A 24988-nucleotide genomic window follows, 5' to 3' on the forward strand; every position below is an offset into this window, starting at 1 on the left:
ATATTAATCCTATTTCCATAAAAAGTTCTTTTGCTTCCACTACGTGCTAAATAAACATAAAGTGTAACGGTCCTTTTTTAAGGCTCAATAATGGTAACAAGAAGATTTGTGTATCCACACCTCGGTGCAAAGACAAACGAATGGCTCACTCACCAAACCTGCAGTCAGGTCCATAAATATTGGGACATCGACTCAATTCTAACATTTTTGGCTCTATACACCACCACAATGGATTTGAAATGAAACAAACAAGATGTGCTTTAACTGCAGAATGTCAGCTTTAATTTGAGGGTATTTACATCCAAATCAGGTGAACGATGTAGGAATTACAACAGTTTGCATATATGCCTCCCACTTGTTAAGGGGCCAAACATAATGGGACAATTGGCTTCTCAGCTGTTCCATGGCCAGGTGTGTGTTATTCCCTCATTATCCCAATTACAACGAGCAGATAAAAGGTCCAGAGTTCATTTCAAGTGTGCTATTTGCATTTGGAATCTATTGCTGTCAACTCTCAGGATGAGATCCAAAGAGCTGTCACTATCAGTGAAGCAAGCCATCATTAGGCTGAAAAAACAAAACAAAAACCCATCAGAGAGATAGCAAAAACATTAGGCGTTGCCAAAACAACTGTTTGGAACATTGTTAAAAAAGAAGGAACGCATCGGTGAGTTCAGCAATACCAAAAGACCCGGAAGACCACAGAAAACAACTGTGGTGGATGACCGAAGAATTCTTTCCCTGGTGAAGAAAACACCCTTCACAACAGTTGGCCAGATCAAGAACACCCTCCAGGAGGTAGGTGTATGAGTGTCAAAGTCAACAATCAAGAGAAGACTTCACCAGAGTGAATACAGAGGGTTCACCACAAGATGGAAACCATTGGTGAGCCTCAAAAACAGGAAGGCCAGATTAGAGTTTGCCAAACGACATCTAAAAAAGTCTTCACAGTTCTGGAACAACATCCTATGGACAGATGAGACCAAGATCAACTTGTACCAGAGTGATGGGAAGAGAAGAGTATGGAGAAGGAAAGGAACTACTCATGATCCTAAGCATACCACCTCATCAGTGAAGCATGGTGGCGGTAGTGTCATGGCGTGGGCATGTATGGCTGCCAATGGAACTGGTTCTCTTGTATTGGTGATGTGACTGCTGACAAAAGCAGCAGGATGAATTCTGAAGTGTTTCGGGCAATATTATCTGCTCATATTCAGCCAAATGCTTCAGAACTCATTGGATGCCGCTTCACAGGGCAGATGGACAATGACCCAAAGCATACTGCAAAATCAACCAAAGAGTTTTTTAAGGGAAAGAAGTGGACTGTTATGCAATGGCCAAGTCAATCACGTGACCTGAATCCGATTGAGCATGCATTTCACTTGCTGAAGACAAAACTGAAGGGAAAATGCCCCAAGAACAAGCAGGAACTGAAGACAGAGACAGTAGAGGCCTGGCAGAGCATCACCAGGGATGAAACCCAGCGTCTGGTGATGTCTATGCGTTCCAGACTTCAGGCTGTAATTGACTGCAAAGGATTTGCAACCAAGTATTAAAAAGTGAAAGTTTGATTTATGATCATTATTCTGTCCCATTACTTTTGGTCCCTTAACAAGTGGGAGGCACATATGCAAACTGTTGTATTTCCTACACCGTTCACCTGATTTGGATGTAAATACCCTCAAATTAAAGCTGACAGTCTGCAGTTAAAGAACATCTTTTTCGTTTCATTTCAAATCCATTGTGGTGGTGTATAAAGCCAAAAATGTTAGAATTGTGTTGATGTCCCAATATTTATGGACCTGACTGTATGTAGCCAGCATCAGCATGTATTTCCTGTATAACCAATTAAAATGGCTGATGTGCGTTCCAAGCCTCGCTTCTGTTCCGGCTGGATGTGATCTCAATTGGAACTTAAATGGCAGTAAAAGCCTGAAAGAGGTTCTTAACCTTTCCCACTCTCTCAAATATGTTTTGGCTGGATTTGTGATTTAAACTATACAGTATAAGAATGTGTGATACAACCTAAAAATATCCACCCATGCCTGGCTCTGTGTAGTTTGAAATCTTAAGGAGAATTGTTTCAGTAATCATAGGTTTGTTTACTTAAATGCAGAGTTTTCACTTAGGCCATTTTTGAAAGAATAAGTTCATCCCTGGACTTTAAGATGGCAATGGGTTCTGTTTGGGTTAACTATGGCATGTGTTTGAGTCTGTAATATATGCTTAGATGAGTAGTATGATGCTTAAGTCACTCATTTGTATTGTATCCGCACCGATGTGCAGTAATGTCTGCCATGCCAAGTGTCCCCGGACCCAAACTGCTTCTGTGCTCCACAATGCTTCCAGCAATATGGCGGCAAGACCCAGTGTAAGCAAGGTAGTGGCTGGCATGTTCCACTATCATGCATGCACAGGATCTGTGTTTCTGAAATAACAATATGTATTTGCAGTAGTGTACCATATCTGAGGTCTCTTAAAGAGTAACTCCACTTTTGTTGAGAAAAAAACATTCCCCTCTGGGTGATGCAGTTGGGCTCAAAAGTTTGCATACCCTGGTAGAAATCGTGAAATTTTGACATTGATATGAAAATATGACCGTGCCAAAAAACGTTTTCTTTTTTAAAGGATAGTGATTATATGTAGCCATCTATTATCACAGTTGTTTTGGCTCTTTTTTTAAATAACAATGATACACAGAAATCAACCAAAATGGCGCTTATTATTATTATGCAGAAATTATATAGCGCCAACAGTTTGCACAGCGCTTTACAATAGAACGGGAGACAATACAGCAACATTACAGTTCAATACAAGAGGGTTAGGAATATCAAAAGTTTACATACCCTGGAATGTTTGGCCTTAGTATAGACACACAAGGTGACACACTCAGGTTAAAATGGCAATGAAAGGTTTGTTTCCTGCATCTGTGGCTTTTCTAAATTGCAATTAGCCCCTGTTCACACTGCATGCGAATTAGAAATCGTGCAACTTCACTTGAAGTTAAAGAGGACAGTAAGGCGCTACTCACTGTTACTACCCCATGCTGCACCGATACATACTCTTGCACTGGATGTGCATTTGCCGCCACTGAACTGGACGTGCACTCTTCCAGTCACTGCCACCATGTCCACACTTCCCGCCAGTACACTGAAGCGAATTCAGTGAATGGACACATTTCTGCTAGTTTTATGATGAAATGAAAATAGGCTTCAGCAGCACCAAAATCTGTATTAATGGTGGGAAGCATTCAAGTGCAATTTAGTATACACTGTTCAAATATTTAGGGGTCTATTTATAACAATAAAAAAATTGAATTGCTAATGTCTCAATATTTGTTCAAGTGTAACGCATAATACCAATAATGTTTGTAAAGTTTCCTTGTTGGCTTTTGCCGGGCAACATTCCTTAATATTTGGTCCCAGTAGAAAAATCGCTATAAGAACATTCTACCATGAGAGTTATATACCAGTAAAGAAAATAGCCCAACACTATAGGCCAAGGACATTCGACCAGCAGCAAAAATAATGAGAGACTTCTGCACTGTGTCCACAGTCTATGGAGAATCTTGTGCAAGTGGCTGAATGAACCTGAGGAAAACAGCAGTGATGAATGTTAACTCTGATGGTTGAATGTTCCTATAGCTGTTTTTCTCCTCAAACTGAATATTAGGTAATGTTATATTCACCTGGCGAAAGGCAAGGAAACTATTATATACATGTTACAAACATTCTGGGTATTATTTGTTAGAGTTGCACATATGTTGAAACATTCTCAAAGCTATTTTTTTTTATTACTGAATGACTTTGTTCAGTCAAAATTAGAAGTTAGATGCTTATGATGCTTGTTGATGGTTATGAGTATGGGAAATGTTTTTGACAGATAGTGTATGAATAGGTTTTTGGTGGCCTTATATAGCCTCTTTTTATAAAGCATTGTACCTGTAGGACATCAGTGGAGCACAATAAGCTTTTCAGACCATCGGAAGTGCTTATTACTCATGCAGATTTTTCAACCCTGGTGGGCAAAAACTATTCCCTTCTCTCTGGAGAAAAGAAAATTGCTTGACAACACGAGTTTCACAGGAGGCTACAACAGGCCTTTGATTTCCTTGTGTATGGACACTGACAGACCTTTACAGACATTTCCAGCTAGACTGAATACATTTTGGTAGTCGTTTCCAATCGTTTTTGCCAAGGTAAGGCTGGCATGTGAATTTCTTTCAGCTGCTCCCCTGCCTTCCTCTATGGCCATATACATGTCAATCACAGCAAGTGAGCCAATGAGGATACAGAGGGGGCGGGGCTGACTTACGGCTCTGTGTGTGTGTGAATGGACACGGAGCAGCAGCTCAGAAGCGTGCATGCTCAGGTTCCCCCATAGCCAGCTGCTTGGATGGAGGAGCCAGGAGCTCTGGCGGGGGACCCTAGAAGGGGAGCATCTGGGCTGCTCTGTGCAAAACCACTGTACAGAGCAGGCAAGTGTAGACATGTTTGTCTGGAAAAAAAATAAAAAATCTTTAGTAACGCTTTAAAGACTTTGCCTACACATGGAATTGTGTTTGGAAGATCAGACCACCTTGCTGCCTAATATTAATTTTCTGATCAGAACAGACTAGATGACCATCATCATGTCAGTGGGTTCTACAATCTGAATAAAAAAAGTAGCAACTGGGGTGGGATCAAGACACTTCTGCTTCATAGCACAGAGCTTTGAGGCAAGGAGATTGGGGTTGATTTAACAAAGGCAAATATACTGTGCACTGCAAGTGCAGTTACAGAGCTTCGTAAAGGAGGTAAAGCTTCACTTTGCCAAGAATACCCAATCACATGCAAGGAAAATAAAAAAACAGCATTTTTGTTTGCACATGATTGGATGATAGAAATCAGCAGAACTTCCCCTCTAGAGCCGCTGCTCTTGCAGTGCACAGACTATTTGCTTTTAGTAAATCAACCCCATTGACTCTTGGTTTAAAGTGGAAACCTCCTTTAAAGTGATTGGTTTATAAGAATAATTGTGGTTACTATGGGATTTCAATGATGCATTTCTTTAGTAGATTGTGTGATAGTAAACCAAGACAGAGATACTTTGTAACATGTGGCCAGTACCCCATACATGCAATGTAACAGTTTTTCAGCTTTACGTCTACGTACCGGAAACAAAATATACTTACATAAAAGGTGTGTGTGTCAGTCATATATGGTTGGTGGTCGCTATTACTCTCCATTATTTTTATTGATAAGAGTGAAGGGGTATACATGTAATCACTGCACCATGGGTCACTTCAGTGGTGCTGAGATTGTTAAACAGAATATGTGGTGATACCTCCTATTCCACAAGGAGTAGCAGGCTTGCCTATTATATATTTACCAGCAAAAGGTGTGCCTGCTAGGTCATTATACAATGTTCCCCATAGTGTCCTGCGAATGACGATTGTGTTCTCTCCCAATATACATAGGAATATTTCCTTTTCAGGGGGGGCTGCACAATGAGATTTTTCTGTGATACATCTTTCATGGATGTACTGTAAATATAACCCCCTCCTTCCTGCACACTTTTGCAAGTAACTTTTACTGAAAACATTGAGGCACGAGACAATGAAAAGGTAAACATGTCATCATTGGTAGACAGGTATCAATGAAGCACTTCACTGGAGGTGGATTTTTGGAAAGGTCCTTCACCCCGGTGTCGTACAGGAGACACAGCCTTTTGAAAACCAATACAATGTTAAAAATGTTCCTTTCCTTGGCTTTGCAATGAAGTGGTTAAACCAGAAAACCAGGAGGAATAGAATAGAAATTGTGCAGCATGGCGCCCTCTCCTGGCTGTTCACCTTCAGCAGGGCCCTGCTGTGTATAAATTTTTTTTTTTTTTTTAATCGGCATCTCTAATATTCATGCTGATGCATTTTGATGCTACTGTGCGTTCATTTTTTTCCTGCCTCTTTTTTTTCCCCCCTTTTTTTGTGTTGGTTATATCGGTTCCCAGCTTCTGAATTTGTTCACAGGCACAGAGCGGAATCCCCCACTCCCTCCTTTCTTCCATCCCCCTCCTTCTAGATTCATCAGGAGGAAGAAAAAAATATAATAACATTCAGCATACACAATGTATAGTTGCTGTGTAAGGTTGCTGCTCCTGAATGGGAGAAGCCCGATCCTCGCTCTGCCTGGCTTTTGAAGGCTGTTTCGAGGTGGGGGGAGGTTAAGTTTTGAAGTGAGGGGGGTTGCCTTTAGAGAGAAAAAAAAAAATCCTTGGAGATTAAGAATGTCTTCAGCGAAGAGGCCAAGAGGAAGGGTAAGTGAGAGGCTGAATGAGTGTGAAAGAGGAGGGGGGTGGCTGATGGGGCTGTATAACCTCCCTTGTAACTGGCCTTGCTCCATCGCCATCTTAAGCCAGCGCTGTCTGCCGTAGTCCTCAGTCTGTGGCTGCAGGCCCCTTTAACCGCAGCATCCAAGACAGAGCAGCACGCTCTTTTTTATCCTTGCCGCAAGACCCAGTGGCGCCTGCAGCCTCAGGGACTCAGGATGTATGTGGATACTCCTGCTGCCCGTCCATGGGAGCTGAGAGCTAGGTGAGAGGGTCCGAAGAGGGTTTTTCTGCATCCTGCCCCCTCCCTGCTCTGCCCTGATCTACTGTAGAGCATGGAGTGATTCTATTTCGCAGGGGTCTGCCTTCCACATATTCATGTTTTGCCGAGAAGAAGGGCTGCATTTGTGCGTCTGTGCAATTTCTTTAATGTTTCCGGGCGGCAGAACAAGTTTCAGCAAAGAAAAGGCTTCATTGCGGATGTGGCTGTGTCTCTGGCAGTTAATCACTGTTTTGTACATTAAGCTACGTAGATTACGTGTTCACCATTAGCAATGAATAGATGCACAGGATTGCTGCAATAGAACAGAATATTATTGCTGGAATAAGCAGGAATCTGGTGCCAGGGAGTGCAGTATGTAACCTGTTTATCAGCCTGTGTGGGTGTGTATGGCTCTATATGGATCCCATTCTCCGTACCTCTTTGTGTGCATGTAACCTGTGTTTTAGATTATATATAGAATTTGGGCAGGGAATTATTCTTTTTGTTGTTTTTGCAGGATGCTTTTGTATTGGAAATAAAGTCTGATCTGTAACAATAGTTCTGTTTACAATATTAACTGCCACAATGTGATCATGTTGTATACAATGTATGTAGTCACTGCCTGTATACGATTGTGTTGTGTACAATATATGTATTTACTTTTATATAAAGCAATTCTCCTTCATTCTATTATTATATAGGGATGATTAATGAAAACTGGTGCAGACAGACAACAGTGGTGGTGTTGTCAGTGGCAATTATTCAGAGTTCCATTTCATTTTTTCAATGCCGGTAATAAACCCAGTTTCTCAGTACACTGATAATCTAGAGGTATAGGCGTCTGATGATGCAAGAAATATGTTTATATTAGATTCATCTGATTAACACGGACATTAGGCTGCCATGGCAACCTTGTGATGTCAGAAATAATCTTTCCAGTGGTGATTTATATTCTATATTGGTTGTAGCAGAATGCTTGGGTTACGTCTGCTTAGTAGCTGTTGGCTACTTTGTAACTTTATTTAGCCGTCACACTTAAGATAAATGTAATGCAGTGGTATCTAAAATAACTGAAATATTTATACTACCCTAAATTTGTCTTGCACATGCTGCATCTCTGGCAGAGGAAATCTATATAAATAGATCTTCTCTTTCATCACTCTAAATGTGGGGTACCTATAGAAATAGATCTTCTCTTTCATCACTCTAAATGTGGGGTACCTATATAAATAGATCTTCTCTTTCATCACTCTAAATGTGGGGTACCCATATAAATAGATCTTCTCTTTCATCACTCTAAATGTGGGGTACCTATATAAATAGATCTTCTCTTTCACCACTCTAAATGTGGGGTACCTATATAAATAGATCTTCTCTTTCATCACTCTAAATGTGGGGTACCTATATAAATAGATCTTCTCTTTCATCACTCTAAATGTGGGGTACCTATATCAATAGATCTTCTCTTTCACCACTCTAAATGTGGGGTACCTATATAAATAGATCTTCTCTTTCATCACTCTAAATGGGGGGTACCTATATAAATAGATCTTCTCTTTCATCACTCTAAATGTGGGGTACCTATATAAATAGATCTTCTCTTTCACCACTCTAAATGTGGGGTACCTATATAAATAGATCTTCTCTTTCATCACTCTAAATGGGGGGTACCTATATAAATAGATCTTCTCTTTCACCACTCTAAATGTGGGGTACCTATATAAATAGATCTTCTCTTTCACCACTCTAAATGTGGGGTACCTATATAAATAGATCTTCTCTTTCATCACTCTAAATGTGGGGTACCCAGCCATGCACAGAAGCCAAGAGATCTGCAAACTGAGATCTACAAGTATTATGTATGTTATGAGGGATACAGATTCTAAATTGCTCTAAAGGAAGTCGATTTATATACCCATGTGTATAGCCCTTCATGCCTAATCTGTTTTAAAAAGTGTTGGCGCGAAAAGCCATAAAAGATTTAAAAGCCAAAATGTTGTCTTTGATATATTTGCAAACATATTGATTTGTATTTCTTGATTTGTATTTCTTAAAGCAAAACTGCAACTTAACAAAAAAAAGTAAAAAGTTTTCCTTCAAAAATGGTTCTTTTCAGACACTCTAGTGATATTGCATAACCTATTACATGAATACAGGATAACTCAAGCTGTGGAAAACTTGCATTTCCTGGAGAAAATATAACTGGCCACCAACGTGTCTGTATTGGTTACCTGGCCTCCTAGCTGTGTCTGAATCACAGGTCTTTAAGCCTATTTGTCAGAGGCCTTATCGGTAATGCCATGCATTGGTCATGTGACAAGCCTCCAGGAGGAGTCTCGAGTTGGGAAGGGTGATGATTTTCATAACCTCATTTTCCATTTATTAGTTGAACAAACCAAGAATGGTAAAATAGCTGACATAATTGCTGAGTATCAAAAAAAATTATGCACCACACACTCCAATGCTAAATGGTCCAGATATGACTTTATTCCAGCAACGGTCTGGGGGACAGTCAAAGTATTCAACACGTTTCGGAGGTTCAAAAACACCCCTTCATCAATGCTAAAAAATACCTAGGGACATCTCCATATCAATACAATATTAATATAATATCCTCTCCTCTGGATCATAGTTATAACCAGATTGCCAATTGTATTGGAAGTATAAAAATGAATACGTCAGGTAACAGTGGATAGATAATTAATATTCAGATTCTCTCGTTTGTCTGATGTTCTTGTATAATAAAACATACCATTTATATTAAAAAATAATAATAATCATAATAATAATGGTAATCCACCCTGATTAAAATATGGACTTAATAAGAATAAATGTGTAAGCAAAATGATATCCAAAATGAATGTGTGTGTAACTCAAGCCATACACTGATGATTGCTGAGTATGTCTACTCTGTCTGTCTGAGGAGAACACTGCAAGTAAATACAGAGTATGAAAAGCATATTTACTGACACAGAACAGGCTCTCTGTGCTTCTGAAAAGCTTGGCTCATTCTAAAGAACTTACTGCAGCACTCTGCACCCCTGCTTGGTGTACAGTATTTTCATTTGAATTAATTGCTTTTACTGTGCAATTTTTTTTTTTTTTAATACACTACACAGTGGGTATTATGTTTATGAAAGCTGTTTATATGGTGCAGGCTTATGTTTACATGGATTGTTGTACCAGTAGTATATGTTTTAGTATTGCTTGACAGATATTGTAAGAAGATAGAATAGATCGACAAAATTAGAGTATATCTGCATATGCAGAAAGTTTGCAGTTTAATACCCTTTAATGGCTAATGTAAAATATTAAAGATGCAGGCTTTCAGGATCTGCAAGGCTCCTTTTTCCAAGCTTTGTATGATTGTATCAAACTTAAAAAAGAAACCCAATAGTCCTGAAAGCTTGCATCTTTAAAAACTTAAAGGCAAAGTTCACCTCTTCCAGAAAACAGTCTATGTAGTAAAAATGCCCCAGGAGATATTAAAAATGTGCAGCTTTGTAAAATGTTCATTAATTTTATTGTCATACCTGTAGGCCGTTTGGGTCGGCCTGGAAGCCTGGGCGAAAAACTCCCAGTTAACATTCACCATGTCCTGCCTAGTTGCTACAAAAAAACAGTGGTCTTCACTCCTGTAATGCTGGAAGTGAGTGCGCAATGGTTTTCGTATTTGCATATACAAATCCCATACCTGAGAGGCTGCTGCGAAAGCTAACATATACAGTAGTAGTCATCCTCAGTACAGTGATAGCCACAATTTTCCAGGTCCTGTGCTGAGAGGCTTCCCTTCTGCACACAGGGGGTTGCTCACTCAGCACTGCCACCATTCACAGATCGCCCTGAATTTTTGAATACAAAGTGATCTCTGATTGGACACAATGTAGATCTTGACATCAACTCCACTTCTCTCCATCTCATCCAGAGAACACCTTGTATTCATTCATTAGTAAAAAAAAAAAGTTCTTAAATGGTGGCAGTGCTGAGCCCAGTGACCCACTGGTGGTCAGAGTGCAGAAGGGGGAAGCCACTCAGGAAAGAGCCAGGAAGATCATAGCTATGACCGTGGCGGCAACAACTACTACACTGATTCTCTGCTTCCCCAATGGCCCCTCAGATGCGAGATATGCATACTTACATTGGTCCAAGGTCGACCAATGTGAATATGCAATAAAAATCATATCTGGAGTTCTAATTCCAGGGTATACCTAACTGATCCTAAAAATATCCCCCTCCCCTCCTAACAGCTATGCGAACTAACCCTTTGTAAGAAAGATTGGTATAATTGCTTATTTTCAGGCTGCTCCAGTTCAGTCTCGTGATCCCCTGTGTCAGCCAGCGGCAGGTCTTGGGGAGCGGAGAGAGCGCTCAACAATGGCTGGCAATGCCTGGGAGTAGTGACTCCACCCATAGGCTTAGCATGACCAGTCCTTTGTTGGCACTCCCTCCTCTCCCCTGCAGTCGCCTCTATCTGACACAGGGGAAGCTGGATGCCATGACAAGAGTGCCCTGAAAATAGTTAAAAATACAGAACTTTCTTAGGTTAGGCAACGTAGTTAGAAGGGGGAGCAATTTTAAAGATTAGTTAGGTAGTTAGTCACTTTACATGTACAGCAACATATGAAGCATAAAACAAAAACATTGATAAACTCATATGTGTATACATAACCAAACACTAATCCACAAACAAAACCTAGAAAGAATATGTACATAGCAATCCATTGAGTTTTAATAGGCTTGATTTCTTCTATAACGTAGCAGAATTGCTGTGGAAAGGAGAGAAAGATTTACTTCCAATTTCAAAAGGTAAATAAAATGGTGGATTAATGGTTTTAATAGTCACAGCATTGCCATGTCTCTGTATTTGTTTCTTCCCTCCTTCTGCAAGGTAGAATGATAGATGAGAATGGAGAGGAATGCTTCCTTCCCGACTGAAGAGATTGCCCAAGCAAAGGAGAGTGACGCTAAATGTAACTCTATGGGTAGAATTCTTCGAAGGAAGACAAAAACCCTCAGAGACGGCTTTAAATATGTCTGTGTTTAAACGCACAATTACAGAACCTTTAGGAGCCTAATTAAAAATGGCTGAGGTGTTAACTCCCCTGCTGCCTGACTGTAAGGATTGCTGACTTACCAATTCTAGTTAACAGTCCGGCATTAGTGTAATAACATTTTAATGTCTTCAAGGACCAACACTGTACTGTGAGTGGATTTCTATCTTCCTCTTACCCTTTACCTACCAATAAAAAGAAACACCACCAATTTCAGAAAAGTTGGGACACTGTGTGAAAACAGAATTCAATGATTTGCAAGTCTCATAAACCCATATTTTAATCATAATAGAAAATAGACTACATATCAAATGTTTAAATTGAGAAAATGTAGCATTTTAAGAAAAAGAGAAGGTAATTTTGAAATTGATGGCAACACTTCTCAAAAAAGTTGGGACAGAGCCATGTTTACTACGGTGTAATATCTTTTCTGTTAACAACACTGAGCAAACATCTGAGAACTGAGACCAGTTGCTGGAGTTTTGGGAGAGGAATGTTGTTTCATTTTTTTTTTTTTGCTCCTGAGCAGATGCTGCTTTAAAATTTGGATATATCTTTCAGTATTGATGGTGCCCTTTCCATATGCACTAATGCACCCCCATATCATCAGAGACATAGGTGATTGAACGATTGAACTGAGAGCTGATAACAAGCCAGAAGGTCCCTCCTCTTTAGTCTAGAACGACACAGCGCCCATGAGTGCCAAAATGAATGTCAAATTTTGTCTGACCACAGAATAGTTTTCCACTTTGTAACAGACCATTTTAGATGAGCTGTGGCCCAGAGAAGATGGCAGCATTTCTGGATCATGTTCAGATATGGCTTCTTCTTTGCAAGATAGAACTCTAACTTGCACTTTTGGATAGCACAGCGAACTGTGTTCAGACAGTGATTTTGGAAATATTCCTGAGCCCATGCAGTGATGTCTTTCACAGAATAATGCCTGTATTTAATGCAGTGCTGTCTAAGGGCCCAAAGATCATGTGCATCCAATATTGCATTTCTTTAGTGCCCCTGATGACGTAATTTGTGATGAAACCGGTAGGGCGGACACAAATGTACACTACCGAGCATGTGCGAAGGAACAGCAGCCATCTGTGGTGCTGGAATTCCATGTTGCTCTACTACGTAATATGCTTTGTTACTTCTGGATATTTGTAAGTGCTTAGACTTGAATTCCTTTTTATGGGTGGTTCTACGCTATGTGGAGTGTCTTTTTTCATATGTGCATTAATTCTGCTGAGCTAATTCCCAGTGGTGCCCTGCAAGTTGTGGATGTATATGGTGACAACTGACAGCAAAATTCCTAGTGTCTCCTAGTGGATAAGGGGAGGCTGGAGAGAGTGCCCTTTCCCTGGGGGAATTTCACTGAGTGCATGTGACTACTCTTATATAGAGTGTCGCATAATTTGGAAAGCCTTGTGTGTGACCAATTACACCTGGGAGCCCTTACAAGTGTTTGATGGTGAGGAACTCATCCTATTTTCTCACCATGGCTTGTGGGACTCTTTTTTTCATTCTGTCCTAGTGTATTTTCCAGTGTATATACCTCTATATGAATTCCTGGATTTAGGCACTTTGCTGAAATATATGTTTTTGAATATTATCACAGTATCACAGTTTATGTAAAGCATTTTATTTATACATATTGCTGTTAACAATAGACATTGGGCGTAAGGCCTACAGGCACACCACCTTGAATGCGACTGATCTCGGAAGCTAAGCAAGGTCAGGCCTGGTTAGTACTTGGATGGGAGATATTGGGGGAAAGATCTTGGTGATTCATAGGATTATTTTTAATTACTACTTTCTTTATCATAGTTTTAGTTTTGTGAGTGCTGCACTTTTTATATTCCTATATCCGTTGTGCCAAGTATTCAGGTATAGTGTCATCAGCTAATCTATGCATAGATTCACCCAAGCGCAGATATTTCACTTCTGTTTTATTATTGCTTTTTGGCCTTGTACTTTGCACACAGAGATTCTCCAGATTTTCGGAATCTTTTGATATTCTGTATTGTAGATGATGATATATTTAAAGTCTTTGCATTTTTACGGTAAGGAAGTTTATTCTGAAATTGTTCTGCAATCTTTAGGCTCAACTTTTCACAGATTGGTGAACCTCACCCATCTTTACTTCTGAGATACTCTAACTCTCAAAGATGCTCTTTTTTTACTCAATCATGTTACTGACCTGTTGCCAATGAACCTAATTAGTTGGAAAATGTTCTTCCAGCTCTTCCTTATTAGTACCATTTACCTTGCTAGATTTTTGTTGCTCTGCCCAGGGGCGGACTGACAACTCATGGGGCCCCCGGGCAATAGGGGATCATGGGGCCCCTGTGTCCTTGCCCAAACTCAAAAAAGCCTATGAAAAAGGTACCAGGGGCATCTCATGGGGCCCCCTACTGACCCCGGGCCCTCGGGCAGTGCCCAAGTTTCCAAATGGTCAGTCCGCCCCTGGCCCTGCCCCAACTTTTTTTCATACTTGTTGCTATCAATTTCAGATTGACCTTTTTTTAATTCTTAAAATGGTACATTTCTTCAGTTTAAACAATCAATATTTTTTTTATTTTCTATTATAAATAAAATATGGGTTTGAGTTTTGCAAATCATTGCATTCTGTTTTTCTGATTTTACACAGTTCTTTAGTTACTTCCTGGTTTCCTTGCTTAGGCAAACGATGACAGGAATCTTCAGGGGTTTTTTTTTTCCGGCTAAGCACCCTCCTGCCCGTATGCCTGAACTAAGGAAAGCTGGATCCCAGGCAGTAAATGCTACATGAATCATCTGCCCTTACTCAAGATGGCCAGAGATGCTAGAGAGATATTTTTCTAAGTGGTTTCTCAGCAAAATAAAGCATGGAGACATGGATGATGGGGAAGTTTCCTTTGCATATTAAAAATGAATTAAATGGCGCATTTGGTTTGTGGTGCTCAGATACAGTGTAGTTCTGCTTTAAATAAAAAATGTTTATTTTTTTTCACATACTGTCACCAGTGCGGTACAACGTCATTATGTGACTGGTGTGGCAGTGATCAGGGATACTGATTTTTGATAGTATGTTAAAAAAAATAACAAAAAAAAAAAAATTATATTTATATCTATATATATATATACATACATTTTAGTTTTTTAATATCCTGTCAGCAGAGTACCTCACTGTCAACATAGTGACACTGTGCTATTCTAAGGGGAGGGGATTGCTCAGGGATTTTTTTTCTTTCTTTTTACACTGTTAATGAAGATCACTGTATAAGCGATAGTTTTAGCTGTCATGAATTTGTTTCCTATTCGTCAGCAGCTTGCTTCTGTGATTGGCTATAGTCAATCACATGGTACAGGTAGACAGGTACCATGTGATTGCTGTGGGCCAGTTACAGATCACAACAGTAAGTAAGCTGTTTGTGAATAAAAAGCCATCAATGACAGGTTGTTTACATTGTTGTCATGTGATCGCTATGACCAATCACAGTGATCCACACAGCGGTTACAGGAGAAGATCGCTGCATGCCCTAGCGGGCATGAAGCACGCTCCTAAACCTGAGCAGACTGCATCACGTACATGTACGTGATCCAGCTTGCTCATGCCGCCCACAGTATGATTGCAGTGGGCGGCGGCAAGTAGTTAAAATAGAAATGAAAGGCAAAACATTTCTGTAGACGTATAAAAAGACGTTATAAATATATTTTTTCCTTTTTTTCATAAGTGATCACATTCTCTCTGTTCTTAGCTGCATAAGAGCTGGGGAGGAGAAACAGCAACACACTGAAAGGCTGTGCAGGGGGTGAGGAGGGTGTCAGGACAAGTCTTATCATTGGAGGAGAGCATGCTGTGTTCCCAGCACAGCTAGAGAACTGACCACTCTGTGCTCTCATGCCTAGTGTCAGTTTTAATAGGAAAGCAAAGGGACTGGCAGGAACAGAATTGATTTCACACAAAAGAAGCAATACAAAGAGAACAGGACACTTTTCATACAAGTACATGGTACAGCAGGATGACAGGAATATGAACTGTTGGGTTTCCATATTCTTTAACCACTTCCTGTCCGGACACTTTTACCCCTTCCTGTCCAGGGCAATTTTTAGCTTTCAGCGCTATCACACTTTGAATGACAATTGCGCGGTCATGCAATACTGTACCCATATGAATTTTTTACCATTTTTTTGAGACAGATAAAGCTTTATTTTGGTGATTTTTATTTTTTTTTACTATGTAAATGAAAAAGTTCAAAAATTTTGAAAAAAAGTGTTTTTTTAAATAAAATTTTGCAAATAAATAATATTTCATCATAAATCTTAGCCAAAATTTATTCCGTTATTTTTTTAGTAAAAAAAAAAAATCCAAATTAGTTTATAACCAAAAATTCTAATTTTTTTTTTTTTTTACATTTTATTTTATTTTTTTATATTATTTTTTATTTTTATTTTTATTTTTTACATACGGTCACCCTAGCAGTACAGTGTCACCATGGTGACACTCTACTACTTGTGGAGGGTGATGCAGATTTTTTTTTTTTTTTTACACTGATTGCTTTTACACCCATATAGGATGTAAAAGCAATCATTTCTCTTTCTCTCTGTCTGCATTCCTGCAGTCATTGAGAATTACTGAGTGAGCTGTGAGTGGTCACAGCTTGTCACATGGTACAAGGCTGTTGTGAATAGCCTTGTACCATGTGACCTCTGTGATCATTCACAGATTTCACACATACTAAGCAATGATGTCACAAGTGACATCTTGCTTACTACTTTGCATGTGATCACTGATTCGCCAATCAGTGATCACATGATCGGGACCTCGTACAGAGGTCCCGTCCGACGATCAGTGTTTCACTGTGTCCGGAGGACACAGCGGGCACTGGATCGCGGTGGTGCGCGCTCCCAGGGAGCGCGCACAGCTAGAAAAGGCGGGTGCCGTTTATGGACGGCAACCCGACCCTGGACTGCCACCGCCCTGCCGTTTATAAACAGCAGGCGGACGGCAAGAGGTTAACCACTTGCCCTCCAGAGGATTTACCCCGCTTCCTGACCAGGCCATTTTTTTGCGATACAGCTCTGCGTTATTTTAACTGACAATTGCGCAATCATGCAACGCTGTACATAAGTGAAATTTATGTCGTTTTTTCCCACAAATAGAGCTTTATTTCAGTGGTATTTGATCACCTGTGTGCTTTTTTATTTTTCATGCTATAAACAAAGACCGAAAATTTTGAAGAAAAACTATATTTTTTACTTTTAGCTATAAAAAATCACCTCTGCATTTTTTTATTTTTTGCACTATAAACAAAAAACCCCAAAAAACAATATTTTTTTACTTTTTGCTATAAAACATATTCAATAAAAAAATTTTAAAATCAAATTTCTTCGTAAATTTAGGCCAAAATGTATTCTGCTACGTCTTTGCTAAAAAGCAATCCCAATACATGTAAATTAATTGGTTTACGTGAAAGTTATAGCCTCTATAAATGGCGGTATATATACTGGAAGTTTTATTTTAAATTTTTTTTATACTAGTAATGGCAGCGATCAGTGACTTATAGTGGGGCTGCAGCGGGCATTCTGACACTGGATGGGAGCTGACTAACTGCCAGTGACATCCCCAGTTACATTTATACGGTGATCAGTGCTAATAAAAAGCACTGACACTATACTAATGACACTGGGCAGGATGGGGTTAACATCTGGAGTGATCAAAGGGTTAACTGTGTGCTGTGTGTGTTTTACCAGGGAGACATGCTGTTTTTTCTGCACAGCAAAGAGATACAAAACAGCATGTCCATGCTGACATGATAGAGATGTGTGGTGTTTACAAACAGGTCTCTCCCCTGTCAGCTTTTCCCAAAGAGTGCCGGCTCTCATGACCCAGCAATTGACACCTCTAGCCGCCAATAGCGGCGCAGGTAGGGCGGCGAGTGCCCCCTACCTGGAAATGCAAGTCACGTGTGTGTGTGTATTATTTATATATATATATATATATATATATATATATATATATATATATATATATATACATACACACAGTGGGGCAAACGTATTTAGTCAGCCACCAATTGTGCAAGTTCTCCCACTTAAAAAGATGAGAGAGGCCTGTAATTGGCATCATGGGTGGACCTCAACTATGAGAGACGAAATTAAAAAAAAAATCCAGACAATCACATTGGCTGATTTGGAAAGAATTTATTTGCAAATTATGGTGGAAAATAAGTATTTGGTCAATATCAAAAGTTCATCTCAATACTTTGTTATAAATCCTTTGTTGGCAATGACAGAGGTCAAACATTTCCTGTAAGTCTTCACAAGGTTGGCACACACTGTTGCTGTTATGTTGGCCCATTCCTCCATGCAGATCTCCTCTAGATCAGTGATGTTTTGGGGCTGTCGCTGGGCAACACGGACTTTCAACTCCCTCCAAAGGTTTTCTATGGGGTTGAGATCTGGAGACTGGCTAGGCCACTCCAGGACCTTGAAATGCTTCTTACGAAGCCACTCCTTCGTTGCCCGGGCAGTATGTTTGGGATCATTGTCATGTTGGAAGACCCAGCCACGTTTCATCTTCAATGCCCTTGCTGATGGAAGGAGGTTTGCACTCAAAATCTCACGATACATGGCCCCATTCATTCTGTCCTGTACATGGATCAGTCGTCCTGGTCCCTTTGTGGAGAAACAGCCCCAAAGCATGATGTTGCCACCCCCATGCTTCACAGTAGGTATGGTGTTCTTTAGATGCAACTCAGCATTCTCTCTCCTCCAAACACGACGCGTTGTGTTTCTACCAAACAGTTCTAGTTTGGTTTCATCTGACCATATGACATTCTCCCAATCCTCTTCTGGATCATCCAAATGCTCTCTAGCAAACTTCAGACGGGCCCGGACATGTACTGGCTTAAGCAGGGGGACACGTCTGGCACTGCAGGATCTGAGTCCCTGGTGGTGTAGTGTGTTACTGATGGTAGCCTTTGTTACGTTGGTCCCAGCTCTCTGCAGGTCATTCACTAGGTCTCCCCGTGTGGTCCTGGGATTTTTGCTCACCGTTCTTGTGATCATTTTGACCCCACAGGGTGAGATCTTGCGTGGCACCCCAGATGGAGGGAGATTATCAGTGGTCTTGTATGTCTTCCATTTTCTAATTATTGCTCCCACAGTTGATTTGTTCACACCAAGCTGCTTGCCTATTGCAGATTCAGTCTTCCCAGCCTGGTGCAGGTCTACAATTTTGTTTCTGGTGTCCTTCGACAGCTGTGTGGTCTTCACCATAGTGGAGTTTGGAGTGTGACTGTTTGAGGTTGTGGACAGGTGTCTTTTATACTGATAACAAGTTCAAATAGGTGCCATTGATACAGGTAATGGGTGCAGGACAGAGGAGCCTCTTAAAGAAGAAGGTACAGGTCTGTGAGAGCCAGAAATCTTGCTTGTTTGTAGGTGACCAAATACTTATTTTCCACCATAATTTGCAAATAAATTCTTTCCGAATCAGCCAATGTGATTGTCTGGATTTTTTTTCTCATTTTGTCTCTCATAGTTGAGGTCTACCTATGATGCCAATTACAGGCCTCTCTCATCTTTTTAAGTGGGAGAACTTGCACAATTGGTGGCTGACTAAATACTTTTTTGCCCCACTGTGTGTATGTATGTATGTATGTGTATATATATATATATATATATATATATATATATATATATATATAATGTATGTGTGTGTGTATGTATATATGTGTGTATATATGTGTGTATATATATATATATATATATATATATATATATATATATATATATGTATATGTATTTTTGTGCCGCCCTGTAGCATTACTTCTGCTATAGGGCGGAGGGCAAGCAGTTTAACTACTTGCACTCCTGAGGATTTACCCCCCTTAATGACCAGGCCTCTTTTTGCTACTCGGCGCTGCACTAATTCAACTGATAATTGCGCGGTCATGCAATGCTGCACCCAAACTAAATTTACGTTCTTTTTTTTTCACACAAATAGAGTTTTCTTTTGGTGGTATTTGATCATCTGTGCGCTTTTTATTTTTCACGCTATAAACAAAGACCGAATATTTTGAAGAAAAACTATATTTTTGGCGCTATAAACAAAAAATTTTTGAAGAAAATTTTTTTAAAAAAAAAAACATTTTCTCATTTTTGTCATTAAAAAATATTCAAAAAAACTAAAATTTCGTCATAAATTTAGGCCAAAATGTATTCTGCTACTTTTTTTGGTTAAAAAAATCCCAGTAAGTGTATATTTCTGTGTGTGAAAGTTATAGCGTCTACAAACTATGGCATGGATAATGGAATTTACACAGCTTGTACTTTCTGACTGCCCATCACATTTCTTGAGGTGCTAAAATACCAGGATAGTACAAACACCCTCAAATGACCCCTTTTTGGAAAGTAGACACCCTAAGCTATCTGCTGAGAGGCATATTGAGTCCATGTAAGATTTATGTTTTTTTCCACAAAGTTGTCATTTAAATGATTTATTTCTCACACAAGCAATGGGTATATGTGGAATTGCACCCCAAAATACATTCTGCTACTTCTATTGAGTATGGGGATACCACGTGTGTGAGACTTTTTGGGAGCCTAGCCACATACAGGAGCCTGAAATCCAATGACCACTTTGAAAGCCTGAAGGTGCGTAACTTCCTCATATCACTTCCTCAATACCTATCACAGTTTTGAAGGCCCTGACCTGCCAGGATAGCACCACCCCCCCCCCCAAATGACCCCTTTCTGGAAAGTAGACACCCCAAGGAATTTAAAAAGCGGCATGGTGAGTATTTTCAGATCTAATTTTTTCTCACAAGGTTTTGAAATATAAAAAAAGAAAAGAAAAAATGTTTGTTTTTTTCATTTTCTAAAAACTTGTGGCAACAAATGAGATCTGCAAAATACTCACCATGCTTCTTATCAAATTCCTTGTGGTGTCTACTTTCCAAAAAGGGGTCATTTGGGGGGGGGGGGGGGGGGGTTAGGTGCTATCCTGGCATTTCAGGGCCTCTGAAACTGTAATAGGTAGTCTGGAAGTGTAATGAGGAAATAAAGTCCTTTAAAAGCCTGAAGGGTGCTTATTGGATTTTGGGGTCCTGTACTTGGCTAGACTGCCAAAACGTCTCTCACATGTGGTACCCCCATACTCGGGAGAAGTAGCAGAATGTATTTTGGGGATTAATTCCACATATACCCATGGCATGTGTGAGCAGTAAATCATTTAAGTGACAATTTTGTGTAAAAAAAAAAAAAAAAATTGTCATTTTCCAAAAACTTGTGGTAAAAAAATAAATTCTTCCATTGATTCAACATGCCTCTCAGAAAATAGATTGGGGTGTCAACTTTTCAAAAAGGGGTAGTTTTGGGGGGTGGGGGCGTTTTATGCTCAGCATTAGAAGTTTATGCCACACATCATTCACTCTTCTAACCACCTGAAGATCAAGCCTTTTCTGACACTTTTTGTTCACATGAAAAAAATCTGTTTTGTTTGCTAGGAAATTAATTTAAACACCCAAACATTATATATATTTTTTTAAAGCAGACACCCTAGTGCATAAAATGGTGGGTACTACAATTTTTTATGGCACATAGTACTCGCGCAGCGATGTTTCAAAGCAAATTTTTAAAACAAAATACGTTTTTTTTTACTATTAATGCACGAAAATACAATATATTGGCCAATTATTTTGTAAGATATAAAAGATGATGGTATGCCGAGTAAATGGATACCAAACATGACATGCTTTAAAACTGCGCATGTCCCGTGCAATGGCGACAAACTGCATACATTTTTAATATCCATAGGCAACACTTTAAAAGCTACCATTTTAGATTTACAGAGGAGGTCTAGTGTTAGAATTACTGCCCTTGATCTGACGTTCACGGCGATACCTCACATGTATGATGCAACTGGTGTTTACATACTGGCACAGGGTCAACGCTTGTCCACAAAGGTGTGCATGCATGGGAGGGGCAAGTTTTTTTTTTTGTAAGTTATTTTGATTTTTTTAAATTATTTTTACACTGTTAACGTTCATTTTTTTTTTTTAATCACTTTTAATGCTATCACAGGGAATGCAAATATCCCCTATAACTTCAATTGGCATTGTCATATATTCTTTTTTGAGAAATCTGGGGTCTATCAGGCTCTAGATATCTCCTCTGCCCTTACATTATCTAATCAAACCAAAATCGGTGTGATCAGATGCTTTCCCAATTTACAAATGGCGCTGTTTATATCCTGCGAAACTGAAGTGATGAAATGCTCGTAGCTTCCGAATTCTTAGACTATAGAGATGATTGGCACCACTCTGGTCTCCAATCAGTTCTATGGTCAGCTGGCAGAAACAGCGGCTGCATTCTCAGGTTCCCCCGATGGCACGGGACTGCCCGAGAGGGCCGTGGAAGGCAGCGGGGGAGGGGGGGCATCATACCCCGCTGCTTGTAAAAGCAATCCTGCAGCTAATTAGCCACTAGAATTGCTTTCACATGAAAGCTGGTCGCTGGCTCAAAAAACGATACCAGGATGATGCCTGCAGCTGTAGGCATCATCCTGGTATAAAAAATAAAACTAGGATACCCTGGCTGCCATTCTGCTATATGCTAGGGTCCTGTGCACTCCTTTGCCTTTTAAGAGGGGTGTGTTCCCTCAGGCCCACCTGCCCTTGATCTATCCATTAAATACATGTGCCTCTATTATGGGGGCTCTCAGAAATTGTAGAGTTAGGACCACAGATTATCAGGGTGCCGTGACGTGGCTCTGTGGATTACGTATGTATTTGCAAATGTGTGCTAACTAAACCCCTGTTATAAACGCATACTGTTAGGTTAATTCGGTTGTTTGCAAGCTGGCTGGCAAGTTGTCCAAGAACATTGTTCTCTCCCCTTCATTCGCTATCATCCTTGTATAACCATTCAAAGTCGAGTGATGTACCAGTACATCGCTGGTCCTTGTTGGGTGTATATGCGATGTTATTTTTTTTTTTGTATGCAGCCTGTGGACTGAATGGAAAGAAGAGAAGAAATATCTGCCAAAAAAAGTGTGTGGTATGCCCACCATTAGAATATACCGCCCTGCATCCACCCACTTCTAATGGTGGGCACACATTAGATCACACTTTGCCACATGCGCCAATTCCAAGATTGTACAAATGTCTAAATAGTGGCATGCTTGAATAAAAATTGTCCACGTATAAGTGGTACCCCATATGGAAAAAGGATGACACCAAGTCCCAAACCATCTTGTCACTGCTCCCCATGTAGTCTGGGCATCTGGGGGGCTCCACGTTACTATCTATTCCCTCGTAAATCCAAAACGTATAAGTATAGCCTGTTGCCCTCTCACAGGTCTTCTACATCTTGACCCCATATCTGGCACGCTTGCTGGGGAGAAATTGTTTGAATGCAAGGCCAGAAAAATTAATCAGGGACTCATCAACGCAGCTTTTTTTTTCTGGGGAGTATAGAGATCTGCAAATTTTTGGTTAAGGTGATTTGCGAGGGTCTGAATTTTGTGGAGCCGGTCAAATTCAGGGTCACCCCGAGGATGACAGAGTGTATTGTCGTTGAAATGCATAAAACACCTTATACTCTCATATCTATGCCTGGCCATGGCAGCGGAGATCACAGGCATATAATGAATCGGGTCTGCGGACCAATACAACCGCAATTCATTTCTTTTAGTAATGCCCATGTTGAGGGTTAGGCCCAAAAAAATGTAAATTCGGAAACCGTAATGAGTTTTCATGTGACTGGTCTGGCAAGGTTTGAATTTGGGTTGGCGGCGATAAATTGTTGTGCATATAAATTGCTTTGGTCCACAATCAACGCATACAGATGTTCCGTGAAAAACCGCTCCAAAAATCAAGGAGGTATGTGAAAGACCAGGATGTACTAGACCGCTGGTACTCGCCAGTTCACCAAAAGGTAGAGCGGCACTAGTACTGGCATTCTGCTGCATATGAGAGTCATCAAAATTTACCGACAAGTGCTAACAGAGATCAGGCCTGATTCTGCGAACACTGCGGTTTTGTGTGCAATGTATCAAGTGACAGTGACCTACTGACACTGAACTTGCTGGGGGAGAAGGGGGGGGGTTAAGTGTAGGGGCTAAACGCAGGTGTTGGCAGGTGCCGGGGCTGATCCCGCTAACGCTGCGTTTTTGGGGACGCTATACTAATGAGAGCGCTGGTATAGTGCTGATCTGATCAAAGATATTCAGACACTATACTAGCAATGGAGGTTTATTGTGCATGAGCGTGTTCCTGGCAATCAAGGGGTTAAATGTGATGACTGGTATACTGACGGGCAATCTGACTCTATCTGGGAGGGGCGTGAAAACCACGGGAGTACAAATCATGTATCTGTGTGTATATGTATGCATGTGTGTGTGTGTGTGTATATATATATATATATATATATATATATATATATATATATATATATATATATATATATGTGTGTGTGTGTGTGATTTTGCGCACCCATGATGCCCTGTAGCAGTATTTCTGCTATAAGGCGGTCAGGAAGCGGTTACAGAAGCGGTTTTGTGTTACGTTGATGCGTTACTTTAACTGACAATTGCACGGTCATGCAACACTGCACCCAAATTAAATTTACATCCTTTTTTTCCCCACAAATTGAGCTTTCTTTCGGATGTATTTGATTGCCTGTGCGTTTTTTATTTTTTGGCTATAAAAAAAAAGGCTGACAACTTTGAGGAAAAAAAACAATATTTTGGACTTTTTGCTATAAAACATGTCCAGTAAAAAAATGTAAAAATCAAATTTCGTCATAAATTTCGGCCAAAATGCATTCTGCGACATGTCTTTGCTAAAAAAAAAAATCACAATACGTGTAAATTAATTGGTTTACGTGGAAGTTATAGCGTCTACAAATGGTGGGAAAGATACTGGGATTTTATTTTTATACTAATAATGGCGGCAATCTGCGACTTATGGCGGTGATCAGCGTTTTATGACAGTGGTCAGCGACTTATGGCAGGACTGCGGCGGACATTTTGACACTGGGGGGGAACTGACTTGGGGTCACTGACATCCCCAGTGACACCAATACAGTGATCAGTGCAAAAAAAACCCACTGACACTGTACTAATGGCACTGGGGAGGAAGGGGTTAACCTTTTTAGGCAATGAAAGGGTTAACTGTGTAAGGGGAGTGTTTTACTAGGGGGCGGGGGTGTGTGCTTCACAGGAACATGCTGATCCGGAGAGATAAACTTCTCTCTCAGGATCAGCTTGTTAGGATTTGACAGAGCTGTGCTTTGTGTCACTGTTTGCCGGCAATTGCTGGGACCCGGTGATTGACACCCGCTGCTGCGATCGGCGGGACGGGTAGGGCGGGCATGCGCCTCGCGC

The 24988-nt window shown here is 40.3% G+C and overlaps 1 protein-coding gene across 3 annotated transcripts in view; it reads left to right on the forward strand.

The window, feature by feature from the left end:
- The window catches only part of CHD9 (chromodomain helicase DNA binding protein 9), a 310468-nt gene that overhangs the window by 125092 nt on the left and 160388 nt on the right, over positions 1 to 24988 (forward strand). The window contains exon 1 of one of the 3 annotated variants that reach the window (XM_089684775.1): positions 5992 to 6294. The exons of the other annotated variants lie outside the window; for them this stretch is intronic. Within the exon in view, the coding sequence (XP_089540901.1) occupies positions 6265 to 6294 (30 nt within the window). The 5' untranslated portion in view covers positions 5992 to 6264. Of the gene's footprint in view, positions 1 to 5991; positions 6295 to 24988 lie in introns of those variants that run through there. 3 annotated transcript variants of the gene reach the window in all.

The sequence above is a fragment of the Staurois parvus genome, unplaced genomic scaffold (genome assembly GCF_062004578.1).
Source record: "Staurois parvus isolate SC_StPar_1 unplaced genomic scaffold, SC_StPar_1.0 ptg000356l, whole genome shotgun sequence".
NCBI classification, from domain to species: domain Eukaryota; kingdom Metazoa; phylum Chordata; class Amphibia; order Anura; family Ranidae; genus Staurois; species Staurois parvus.